At 40.2% G+C, this 12,847-nt stretch overlaps 2 protein-coding genes across 3 annotated transcripts in view; both read left to right on the forward strand.

Annotated features, from left to right (window-relative positions):
- The first annotated feature begins 2,055 nt into the window (after positions 1–2,055).
- idh3b (isocitrate dehydrogenase (NAD(+)) 3 non-catalytic subunit beta) lies at positions 2,056–11,352 on the forward strand. 2 transcript variants are annotated; one of them, XM_054785746.1, is made up of 11 exons: positions 2,056–2,221; positions 2,870–3,043; positions 3,948–4,068; positions 4,199–4,259; positions 4,346–4,478; positions 4,668–4,801; positions 5,323–5,425; positions 6,752–6,898; positions 7,067–7,161; positions 8,061–8,121; positions 10,944–11,352. In XM_054785746.1, the coding sequence occupies exons 1-11, from the start codon at positions 2,180–2,182 to the stop codon at positions 11,019–11,021; spliced, it is 1,149 nt and encodes a 382-aa protein (XP_054641721.1). In that variant the 5' UTR covers positions 2,056–2,179; the 3' UTR covers positions 11,022–11,352. The 2 variants fall into 2 exon arrangements, with proteins under 2 accessions (XP_054641721.1, XP_054641720.1); XM_054785745.1 differs by lacking the exon at positions 10,944–11,352 and adding an exon at positions 9,863–10,463.
- A 928-nt stretch (positions 11,353–12,280) lies between these two features.
- The window catches only part of ptpra (protein tyrosine phosphatase receptor type A), a 31,271-nt gene continuing 30,704 nt past the window's right edge, over positions 12,281–12,847 (forward strand). Inside the window, exon 1 of the mRNA XM_054784821.1 lies at positions 12,281–12,699. The gene's annotated coding sequence lies outside the window, so the exon portion shown is untranslated. The remainder of the gene's footprint in view (positions 12,700–12,847) is intronic.

Genomic DNA, 12,847 nt, shown 5'->3' on the forward strand with positions numbered 1-12,847 from the left:
TACTTTTACTTATTAATATACGTCAATCATATATAGTCTATTCAAATTATTATATTGTAATATACAGTATATGTTAACATTTTCCATGGTTATAACAAAGTCTAATTTTATTGTGTGCACCTTTATACGGTATTCTTAGGTTTGTACACAATTGTTTGTCTATTACAAAAATGTATGCAGATTTGAAAACAAATTGATATGCATGACCTACTTGCACTGCGCTGTGATCACATGAAATGACAAAACATGAAAAACTTATCTTCCCAGTGTTCCTTTGACATAAATTTTATTTTACTGTACTACTTTTGACCACTGAGGGGAAATAAACATTTTCACTCTATTATACGTTTGGTTACGCATGCATTTTACCACACAAAGAACCAATTCACACACATGCCAGCATGCAGGCAGGGGAGTGATGTCAGAGTGAAGGGGCGGCACTGGGCTCAGTGATTGGTGCCAGCACCTACAGTGCTCAGGAAGCAGACTAGCATCTCTCCTACGGTGTCACCATAGTATGGCGATACTCTAGCTGTATTTTGGTTTTGGCCCTCTCGTCTAATGTTCAGTCCTTGCAGTTAGTCCAAAACTAAACAAGGTACAAGGGACTTTCAGTTCTTCACTCTAACGCTCTTTTAACAGACTTATTTCAGCACACTGAAGTGAGATGTAATTAGAAAATAAGGCAAATAATGCAAATTATGATTAGTTCTAATTTCTCCCAGAAAAACAGCACAACATTGTTCATGTACAGTATATCTGACCAATTACATACTCAGGAAGACCTTCCTATTAGACTGATCTGCCCTTCCATATGACAGTGAAATCAACCTGTGTTCCAATACACTGTGTCATTAGCCTGGAATAGAACTGGGAATCCCTTGGCCCCTGATTTAGGCTGGGCCTGTGTCAAGGGATGAGCCACTGCCACGCAAATACTGTATAATGTTACAAAGATACAATGAAACATTGGTGCGGTCTTCAGAGCCCAAGTGAATAACAACTCAGAACAGCAATGTGTAACCAAGGGTACACCCATGGTTACCATACACCAGTGGTTCCCAAACTTTTTACAGCCGCATACTCCTTCAGACATTTGACCTGAAGCCATGTACCCCGTACTCCTGCACACTTAAACAATTTACACCTTTTTAAAATCTTTATTAACTTGAAATATTGAACATAATTAATTGGTTAATTAATTTTATAGTAATTCCGGGTCAAAAATGTGTATTTTGCATGGTGACATTTTAATAAAGTTTCACATGAGCACTGATAAATAGAATCATCGTACATACATACTGTATCTTTTATCCCAGTCTGATGTTGGCATCCTTCCGTTTGAATGGGTTGAACTTGAGCATCACTTTTTTTGTCCACTCACGATGGCTAAGGTTTAAGTCTGCATATTAATTTAATACCAAATTGAAGGGGAAAGTTTAATAATCATGATAAAACAGTATCTGAAGTACAAAAATACTACAACCAACATAAAGCCTCATTTTAGTGGGGAATCCCCACTCACAGGTTTTCAGGGATTGGAACACTAATATAAATCTTCAAGATTAAACACTCTTAATGTACAAATAATCGTCAGATTTAGTTATTTCTTCATATGATGCACACAGAGCAATTGCCAACTTCGTGCTGTGTCTCCTTTCTGCTCCGTTCTCCTTGCGCCGTTCAGGCGCACTCGTAATTGCGAGATGTAATTGCTAATTGTTTTTCATTTTTATTCACGTATCCCCTATTACAACCCCACTTTGGGAACATAGGCTATAACAGAAGGAAATCTGTAGATGTTAAAGCTAACCCTCTTTGCCATAAAATGCAAAAGAAAACAAAAACATCTTAATTTACGTCCAATTTCTACCTGAGAAAACCACCTTGGGAAGCCAATTTTCATAGTAACAAAGAGTACCTGAAGGAGGCTACTAAACTGTAAGCGGGAGCCACATTGTTCGTTGCAAAGTGATTGTAAAGTAAATTGGGACCTTGCAAAAAAAAGAACAAAAATCAATTTTGTGATAATATACTGTTTCGTTTCGGCAAATCAGAGCGCTCAGTGGCAACTCTGTACTGTACTTTCCATCCTGTAACATATTTTGTCCACTTGGTGACGCTCCTGTTGCTAAATCACAGTAGCAGTCTGCGAAGAAGAGACTGCCTCTCTGCGACAATGGCGGCTGTCACGAGAGGGCGGTTGGTAACATTGATCAAGGTGAGTGCATACAGGATGTTTTCAAGCTGATTTCGACAGAGTAAATTTAAATGTTTCAGGGCTGTTGTCGAAAGATCTTCTGAAGAATCTACTTTTTGTTGTCGGTGTCCCAGAAGAGTGTGGCTCCCACTAACAGTTTAGTAAGCCTCCTTCAGGTGCTCTGTTATTGTGACAATTGACTTCCTAAGGTGGTTTTCTCAGGTAGAAATTGGACGAATGTCAAGGTTGTCAACAGATAATTGTAGCAGCAAGTCTAGTTCATGTAAGGTTTTACCCTAAAGGGGCCAGTTAACCTATGCCAACCTTTATACCCGTTTTACTGCATTGTAACTTATCTACAGTATGTTAACCACAAGCTAACGGCCTAGAACTTGGCAAAAACAGATTAGCTCTCAGACAGAGGGGTGTAGAAGGATGCGCTCTTACTTGTTGATTTATCAACCAGTGAAATATTCCCACTGTTTACCTTAATAAGCACATAACAAACACTCTAATACACATTTGTGGTTCTGTTCAACATAATAGTATTGAAATCTGAGGCCACTGATTTTACATTGCATGCTGTCATAATTAATCAAAACCTCTCATCATCTAATCCTAAATGAGTTCTTATTCTAATCCTAAATGAGTTCTTATGTCTGTTTTTAGGGTCTGAGCGGCCCTCAGTGGCAGCAGCTTGCCTCTCGACCTCTGAGCGTTTCTGCAGGTCGTTTCGGGTCAGAATCTCCACCCGCTCGTGCAGATGCAACCTTTAAGGTCACAATGGTTCCAGGGGATGGAGTTGGACCTGAGTTAATGTCTGCGGTCAAGGATGTGTTCAAAGTATGTTCCAGCAAGCTTTGTGGTACAACATGTAACCTGTATGTATATTATCGTCTCCGTTATTTTCCGTATTAGGGCCATATAAAAATGAAAAAATCTGAGATTTCGAGATTAAAACGTAAATTTACAAGAATCGAGTCGTAAATTTATTTTTTGTAGGAAAAAAAGTGTTAAATGAACATACTAGACATGCTAATCTGTTTGTGCTCAACTGCTCTGTTTTGCTGCCACGTTATAAATAAAAGCTAGCTTGACGCAAGAGGAAAGTTTCTTTCTTTCCCTATGACACGATGACATGTAACATTACGACGCTATTCTCATAATATTACGGCTTTTAAATTTACGACTTTATTGTTGTACATTTATGACTTTATTCTTGTAAATTTCTGACTTTATTCTTGTAAATTTATGACTTTTTTTTGTAAATGTACAACTTTATTCTCATTAAATGTACAACTTTGTTCTCCTAAATTTACAATTTTATTCTGAAAACATTGACAATTTTTTTTGTAAATTTACAACTTTTTTCTTGTAAATTTATGACTTTTTTTTGGTAAATGTACAATCTTTTGCCTCGTAAATTTATGACTTCATTCTCGAAATCTCAGATTATTCTTTTTTTTTTTCCAATGTAGCCCAAATACACTTATTGCCTTCACACTCACCTGATTTTGAGCAAGGCAATTAATTCCCCTTTTTAGTCGCTCACATGGCTCATGCTAGCTGCAGTCACAGTACTCAGTTAAATACAGAGCTCAAATTGCATACAATGCATGTAGAAATGCATGAATCCAAATTTAAACTTGTATAAAATTGTCATTGTGCCTTTGAATGAATCTTAATTGTATTCTCTTTTCCTTATCTGACGCTTTTACACTGTATTCTCTTTTTGCCCCATCCATAGGCGGGAGACGTTCCTGTGGAATTTGAGGAGTTCCATTTGAGTGAAGTGCAGAACATGGCCAGCGAGGAAAAGCTGGAGCAAGTGTTGACCTCTATGAAGAACAACAAAGTAGCAATGAAAGGTAGGTAACCAAGCTCTTGAAATGAAGTCTGGTCTTTTAAAAGGAAATGAAGTCATTTTACATGTTATTAAATGAAGAAAAAGTACACAAGTGAAAGTGTGATTGTAAAAGATGTGTTTTTATTATTTAGGAAAGATCCACACACCCATGGAGTTCAAGGGGGAGTTGGCTTCTTATGAGATGAGACTAAGGTGCAACCTAATATCCATGTCTTTGCATATTTTTATTGTTTCTATTTCATTATTTTAAAACATGTTCCGCTGTGTTCTTTCTCTAGGCGAAAACTGGACCTGTTTGCCAATGTGGTTCACGTGAATAGCTTGCCAGGCTACAGCACACGTCACAACAACCTGGACCTGGTTATTATCCGGGAACAGACAGAGGGGGAGTATAGCTCTCTGGAGCATGAGGTAAACAACATTTTAATATCTGACACAGAAAGTAAACTGTGTGAGGTGAAATACAACCTTGCGTGTCCTTCCTGATGGCCAGTATTTTGTCTGGAAAGTACTGCATTAAACATCTTAGGTAGTTCTGGACTTCAAACTCACACCACTTAGACGCTGACACAAATGACTTTGTTTGTTCTTACTTTGCAGAGTGTGACCGGTGTGATTGAATGTCTGAAGATCATCACCAGAGAGAAGTCAAGGCGCATTGCCAAGTTTGCCTTCGATTATGCCACTAAGAAGGGGCGAAACAAGGTCACAGCTGTTCATAAAGCCAATATCATGTGAGAAAGCTTATAAGCTGCCTTTCTGCCATGTACTTCTATATTTTGAGGCATACTCTTCTCCTCATACTTAAAGGTGCTGTCCGTCATAGTTAGGTACTGCAATGGGGGCGCTAGCTTTCAAACGTACTATATCCCACCCCTTTCCTGTTCAGAGCATGCATTGAGGGTGATGTGAGCCTCTCTGAGACCGCGTGCATGTGTATGTGCACCTACACTACGGGCATGTGCCACATCACGAGATGTGAGTGAGTGACAGCCAGTAATGCCACTTCCCCTTTTTGGGCTGAAAGACAAATCTCATTCAGTTTAACTCCGAATTGTGAAGAATAAAGCCCTTCTTTTGAAACAATCTGTTCTCTGCAACAGTACCATATGCTAGCCAGCCTGTGGGGGTGGTCTTACAGGTTTTGGGTGAAAAAGTGTAATTTGAATGCAATGAGGGACAGCCCCTTTTTAAAATGACTTTTATTTAGATCAGAATAAGCCTTTGCCCTGATCTCATATTTGTCTAATTACAGGAAATTAGGTGATGGCCTTTTTCTGCAGAGCTGTGCAGAGGTGGCACAACTGTACCCAAAAATCAAATACGAGAACATAATCATTGATAACTGTTGCATGCAGGTAAATACACACCTTTTAAACTGACTTTATTATAACAGACTTGCTTTTAGTCAGGGATCCCATTGGAAATGGACTTGGACTTGGAAATGTTTGAATGTTTAAACTATGGTTTGAAGCTTTCCAGAGTACAGTAATCTCTCGCTTATCGCAGTTACTTGGTTCCAGACCTGACCGTGATAAGTGAATTTTTTTTTAAGTAGGGTTCCTTATTTATAAATGTAATTTTTGTAGTAAAGCATAGAAAACCTGTTTACGGCCTTCTAAATATTTTTTTAAAATGTTATTAAAGTTCTCTGGATTTGAAATAACACCCCTACAGTCACGTTTACGCTTGTATTATCCAATATCATATGATAACAGAAAATAAGCCATGTGAGACATAAATAAGACTCATACTTGTGGTAGGGGAGCTGAGCAGGGGCAGGATAGGAAGTGATGTCTTTGGTTCAGAGTTGAGTTTGAGCATGACGTGTTTACGGTTGCAACAGTAGCTTGTGTTAAGGATTATTGTGCCTGTTGTGAGATCATTCAAACCTGCAATAAAAGCCTGTTGGTCCGGCGATCATTCCTGGTGCTTGTGTGTCTCACCCAACATTACAGTAACATTGCTGACACCTCGTGACCAGTGTGGAACATTACAAATGCAGACCTGCCGACATGTACTCATTTTTTGTACTCTGCACTCATTTTGACCCTGAATTACACCTGTACGTTTTAACGCTGTACGCATTTGTGCTTATTTGGAGTTGCATTGACAATGCGCCTAGGTGGCATGACAAGCTCTCTGCGAATCAGAGCGCTCCCTTTTATACCTGTGTCCTGCAGCTTGTGCTCTCGAGCACTACAATATAGTGAGGGACTCAAATCAAGACGATGGCTTGAAAGGATAAGCCATCTTCAAACATGAAGCAGCGTGATTTATTCGTACATTTTTGAAAAGCCGTGATACTAAAGCTGTGAAATTCCAAGTGCATTCAAAATGGCGAGGGATCACTGTACTTACAGTACATTTTATGCCTGAAATTGTTTTTTCAAAAAAAAAAAAGTTTGATTCCTCGGTGCAAAAATAGGGTCAAACACGTGCATAACCATACACCATACACAACCAATACATTTTCTTAATCGATAGTGTAATAGCATCTCATTCAATGTGATAAAGTTAAATAATACTACATACTATTCATTAATTTGTTGGTGGTTTAGAATAAGCACAATCTATCACGCTTTCACAATAGGTTTATCAATTGAATGTATTCAAATTGACTATTTATTTCACTTTGTTCAGTTATCCGTTTTTCTGTCTTTGTATGCCTTCCCCTGCTGCAGTTGGTCCAGAATCCATACCAATTTGATGTGCTGGTAATGCCCAACCTGTACGGCAACATTATTGATAATCTGGCAGCAGGGCTTGTGGGAGGGGCAGGTGTTGTTCCCGGGGAGAGTTACAGCGCAGAATATGCAGTCTTTGAGACGGTAACTGTCCATTTTACCCTTCTTGCTGTTTGTTTCAAATTTGGCTTCTCATTCATTCACTGTTGTTACTGGTCCCTTGTTGTGTGTGTCAGTGTAATATTACTGTTGACCACTGCTGTGAAAAGCATCTTTATTCATTTACATGTTCGTCTTCATGCTCTCTTTTAGGGTGCTCGCCATCCTTTTGCACAAGCAGTAGGCAGGAACATTGCTAACCCCACAGCCATGCTGCTGAGTGCTGCTAACATGCTCCGGCACCTCAAGTAAGTCGACCTGTGATCACGTTGGAGTAAGAAGTACACCACAGTATAGCCCAATCAGATCTCATCAAACTGCACTGTTCGCGGTCTGGAATTACTGCCAAGTGTCGCTAAGATCGTTAATATGCAGTTTGCAATGACTGTAAAGTGTGTTTTGCTCTCCGCCTGTAATGCGGCTCCACCGAAACAGTAGCGCTGACAACTAATTACAAACAGGTACCGCTGCACGCGCTTTCCAGCGACCACAAAGCAGCTGCACATCTCACCAAACAGGAAACACAAAACGGGAAACAACATGAAAATTAAGGAGAAGCAAAATGAAAGTCCCACTTCCAATGTGGAACATGACAAAGTTCTGGTGTTATATTTGAAAAGAAATTATTTTGGTGTAAAACAACCCTTTTTTGTGTTGTTTATGTTGTGGTTTAGTTGTTTAGATGTTTGAGCTGTCACAAAAGTAAAAGAAAAATTGTCAAAGTGAAAGTTATGCTTGAAACGTATCTTTTCACAAAAAGCTGTTTTTCTCCCTTTTCTTGTTGGGAACTGAAAACTTCCTGAAAGTTTCCAATGTTGGTAGAAACAAACTTTTGTTTTTCCTGATGAAAGACGAGAGTCTAATCTTTCTTCTGGTAGGTTCCATGTTTATATAGCCTAGAACACAATATTCTGTGTGCCATGAAAAATCAGTCAAAATCGTCTAAAATGGCCCTTACTGAAGGGGTTGTCTTTGAAAAATGGCTGGGATTTAATGAGTTAAAAGAAAAAGAAAAGACCTCTGCCCCTGATCCTCATTCTCTGCCCAATGCACCACTCAAACCGCGGAGAGCATCCTCAAGTGTCTGCCTGTCTTATGCAAAAGACACTTATGAACATGTTGTCATTGTCACCTCTTTGTGCTGCAGTCTGGACTATCACTCCCAAATGGTGTCTGATGCTGTCAAGAGGGTCATCAAACAGGGCAAGGTAAGTGTACATCATCTACGTTCTGCTGCATGTACGCCCACCGCTGTCTTCAGCCTCACAATGTGGAAACACAAGATGCATGACATTGACAGATAACACTAATACCAATTCCATTAACAAAACGCTAGACATGCAAGCCTTAATCCTGTCAAAACAGAAGCTGGCACTGTCCTCAGTGGGTCCTGTGGCTCATCATCTTGGCAAACTTTTCGTCATTCGTTCTGTCTACATTAGGACTTTTGAGATCTTCTCGCATTTCTTTCAAAGTTTTCTATTTTTGTCTCTTGTTCTTCTTGAAGTGGCTGTGTGCCAGGCTGCTCTAACAGTCACTAATGGTCCAAACTTTGCTTGCCAGATGGCACCTCAGAAATGTTCAGACTTTCAAGCTTGTTGCTGGGGCAGAAGTTGTGTGTTTTTGAGGCTGCCGTGTCTCAGAGAGACAGCGTGGCAACGGTGTGAATGTAATCCTCAGCTCCTCAGAAGTGCTGGTCAGTTGAAAGTGCCACTTTGTGGTCAAGTGGTCTCTCTTTTCCACTGTATGGTACCTAATCAGCTACCCATGGCTGTACTTACTTTATCGTTGGCAAAAGCCAGTACTACCAGATCATAAGGTGTACTATTTCTTGCATTAGGTCAACGCATTAGGCTCCAAGAGTGTCTAGTTAATGCCATATGGGTCGCTCATTTGTGACAACATTAGAGGATACGTGGATGGAAATGACAAAAATAAACCCCACATGCTAAGCTTGCCTTGTTGCTTTGCATTCATTGTGGACACTGCTGTATTATGCACCACAGTCTCCATTGTGCTGTAGCTCCATATTTTCTTGCTACCCTCGATCTACTTTTGAATAAAAAGCCATGTCACAAGAATTAAATTGCTGTTTGTTAGTGACTGGTGTGTTCATTGCAGCATAGTTTTCATAGTTTCTTGTTGAATTGGAAAACGTCTGCCCAAGGTGGGCGGGTATACAGTAATCCCTCGTTTGTTGTAGTTAATTGGTTCCAGACCTGACCGTGATCAATGAATTTCTGCGAAGTAGGGTTCTTTATTTATAATGTAACATTTTTTGTAGTTAGAGCATAGAAAACCTGTTTATGACCTTGTAAATAGGTTTTTAATATTACTGGGGCCTTATAGACATGACATTAACATCCCTCTAGTCACCTTTACACTTGTATTACCCAGTATAGTAGACATAATCATAGAAAATAAGGCATAATATACGTAGACTCACATGTTCGCATTGGCTGAGTTCCTTCTTGTCCCTTTTTTAGTGCTGTTTTTTTTCCCAGTACTTGTTGGTGGCTATTGTCTCATCAATGTAACATATTGGAACATTACTGACACCCAGTGACCAGTGTAGAATACTACATCTTAAAAGTGGTCTTTCGATGCAATTTCTGAATGCCTTATATTTGTATTTTAGTTCAGTAGCTATTATGTTCCAAAATGTCCAATTTATGCCAAAAAATGTGCAAAAATGTTTTAAATATGCATATATTTAGGCCATATTCAACCACAACAGCATGATTTATTAATGAATATGTTTTTGGAAAAACCGTGAGAGTGAAGCCGTGAAATTTGAAGCATGATGGGGCGAGGGACAACTGTAGCCGCATAGAGCTGAGCCTTGTTGGTACTGTGCAGTGGAAAAGGGCCTTTCCTCTCCCCCCTTCCCCTGTTACCCTCTATGTATGCGTATGTGAGTGTAAATGTGTGTGTCTGTGCACGTCCCAGGTACGGACACGAGACCTTGGCGGTTACTCGACCACGGGCGACTTTGTGCGTGCTGTTGTGGATAACCTGCGACACCGACCCTTTTACTAAGATGTGTGTCTAGAAGTGGTCTCCTCCCTGATGTTTTCTTTAATATGATCATTTGTTACTTGTCTCTGTTGAATGACGATACAGTTGGACCAGTGGGATGGTTTTTATACTGGGTTTACTAAAACTATACATTTTTCAATCAGTCGTGCTCATGAAAGTACACGTTAACAGACTCCTGTATAAAGAAAAAGCTGGACCTCCACTTGTTCTCGCCATGAACAGCATTTATCACCCTAACCGTGAATGTTCTGTGACTTGTGTGAAAGTCAGTTTACACTTCGATTGTCTTGTTCACACTAAACCTTTTTAAAAATCCTCCTTAGAGCTTCATCATGACATAGTGATACGGTTGGTGCCTTGTTTTGACAGTCTAACCCTGCTCTACTTGGAACTTCACTCAAAGAGCTTTCAACCAGTTGTTGATATGAGACACTGTATGGCAATGTCCACATTTAATAAAATGTGTAACATGAACAACGCTGATGAATGAAATAAAGAGAACCAAATCTGATCCACTCCAATTGTTGTATATGCGTATTTGAAGGCCCATTAAACATATAGTAGAGCAGATTTCCTCTGCTGTATGCATGCATGCTAAATGAATGCAACTGAATGGAATTATTACACAGACTGTGAATTTTTATTTTCATCCAAACAGGTTTTAGTTAAAAACTCTATTATATCTTAAAGCTCACATGTGATTTGGTATTTATATTTTGTTTGTATAGTGTTGATTTTGTAATACTTGCATTGCTAAACAGTACATACACTAACCAGCCACAACATTAAGGTACACTTGTACAATCAAATGAGATCCAAATTCAAACGCTGTTTAAAAAAAAATACTGCCTTAGTAAAGTAAATTGAAGAAGAACTCTCAGAACCAACTGGTAGTCTCTAGCATGTTGGCCATGACATGTACTGTATTCAGACATTTGCTGCTGCAGCTGTGCATGTAGTAACACACTGTCTGGCCTTATGTTTGCAACAGGTGCGCACTGGAGACCTTGGGGGCTACGCTACGAGTGACGAGTTCACCCGGGCTGTCATTGCTAACCTGGCAGCCTAATCATTGTCTGGAACTCTCCGTCAGCTGCAAAGACACACACAGGCTTATTCGTTTGCTTCCTGTTTACCTCATCACACCACTGGACACATGCACAAAGCAGCCACGTCAACACCATTGTCACTGATAAAACATTAAAAACACGCAACTGTCATATCTAAAAAAGCATAACGTACATCAGGCTTTGCTATTTGATCGACTTGAATGTTTTACTTGTGGACAGCAGTGGTAATATGAGGTCTTAAACATTTGATATTATTTATTATCTCAATGGTTTAGTTCTATAGCCTCTTTATTTATAATAAGAAATGAGTAATAAAGAGGAGATATGACATCGTGTGTGAGAATTCTTGCATGGCTCTAAATAGATGACTGATGCAGTTCAGTACTGAGTGTCATTCGAAGCACACGCCCCATTCACAACATTAGGAATGTAATATCCACCCTATCCAACAGATAGTAGTAGTACATCAGATAGCTTGGGAACGAGTCAGAAATAAGTACAGAAGAGGAAACTGGACCAAGAGTTATGGTCCATAATAGACTTGTGATTACACTCTGTTCAACATGTTACAGCAACCCGTCACTGTTGTGCTGCGGTGCTGTAGTGGCTACAAAATGTATGTTCTGCAGTCTCCATTTTTGGGGAAATCTTTGTTGTCAAATTTGCTAATCTTTTATATGATATTTCATTTAGTTGAAATGCATACAAATGTGTTAGGCCAAGCCAGATCAACCTCAAATTGACCTTAAGTTAATTTATATTCCTGTTATAAACTTTATTAGGAATTTGCCTAAAGTGAACATTGCTATTTTTGATAAGGCGGTCTTTGTCATTAGTGGAACGTGCCTGGTTGACGAGTGTACAGTTTTTGCATGTAAAGTGTGATTATTATTGCAAAATATATTTCTCTGTAGGCAAGTACTGTGGAGTAGTGGTTAGCACGACTACGCAACCTCCATTGGAACATCTGCGCGTTTAGTTTGCATGGTTGTTAATGAGGACAAGCAATAATGAAAATGAACTGAGACGCAAAGCAGATGGTTCACTATTTGGAAAATGTATCTGCCTTTTTTCAAAGTGGGGAAAAGCAACACAATAGAGGTGTGTAAATTGATGGGTTCAGATCCCATACAGTACTTGGGTCATGGACAGATGAACGGTGGCTGTTGCTGAGGTGCTGCAATGACTGAAAGCGCCAGGGAGCGTCGCTGTTCGCATGCAGGCCAGCATTGAAGAGACGGGGCCTGACTGGAGCTCGCTGATCCCTTTCCATTCTTCCTTACACACAGACACACAACATGGCGGTCTAGAATGGTCGGCCGACGCGCCCGGACTTAGCCGACTAACCGAGGGATTCAACCCCCAGATGTGCCCGGAAGCTAGTCTTTGAGGACACATGAGGGCGAATTAATCATTTTTATCTGGAGTGCGCTACGTTTTCTTGGATTCACCGCGTAAACTTGACAGCGAAGTGTTGTTGGTGGTGTGTCCCAAATCGAGCCTCCCTCTGCTATCACCAGGTTCCCCCCCACCCCGCTCTCACTCTCGGATTCAGGGGTGTGGAGAGACGGAGACGGGGGCCGGGGTCGACAGCGTGGACGAGAAAGCGGACTCACATTCCGACTTTCCTTGGCCTTTGCCCCTCCTGGGCTTCCTCTGGGCGTTACTGGCGTCTCGGTGAGTTTAGTTGTTAGTGAAGCACACTTGTTCCAATGTCGATTAGCATCATGTTTCGTTTGGCTGCCTTTGCATTGTGTCCTCCTGTCAAATACGTACTTTTTACCCCGCTCTATGTCTCACAGGCACCGTTACTTTGTAGCCATAC

The sequence above is a fragment of the Dunckerocampus dactyliophorus genome, chromosome 8, assembly GCF_027744805.1.
Source record: "Dunckerocampus dactyliophorus isolate RoL2022-P2 chromosome 8, RoL_Ddac_1.1, whole genome shotgun sequence".
Classification (NCBI taxonomy): domain Eukaryota; kingdom Metazoa; phylum Chordata; class Actinopteri; order Syngnathiformes; family Syngnathidae; genus Dunckerocampus; species Dunckerocampus dactyliophorus.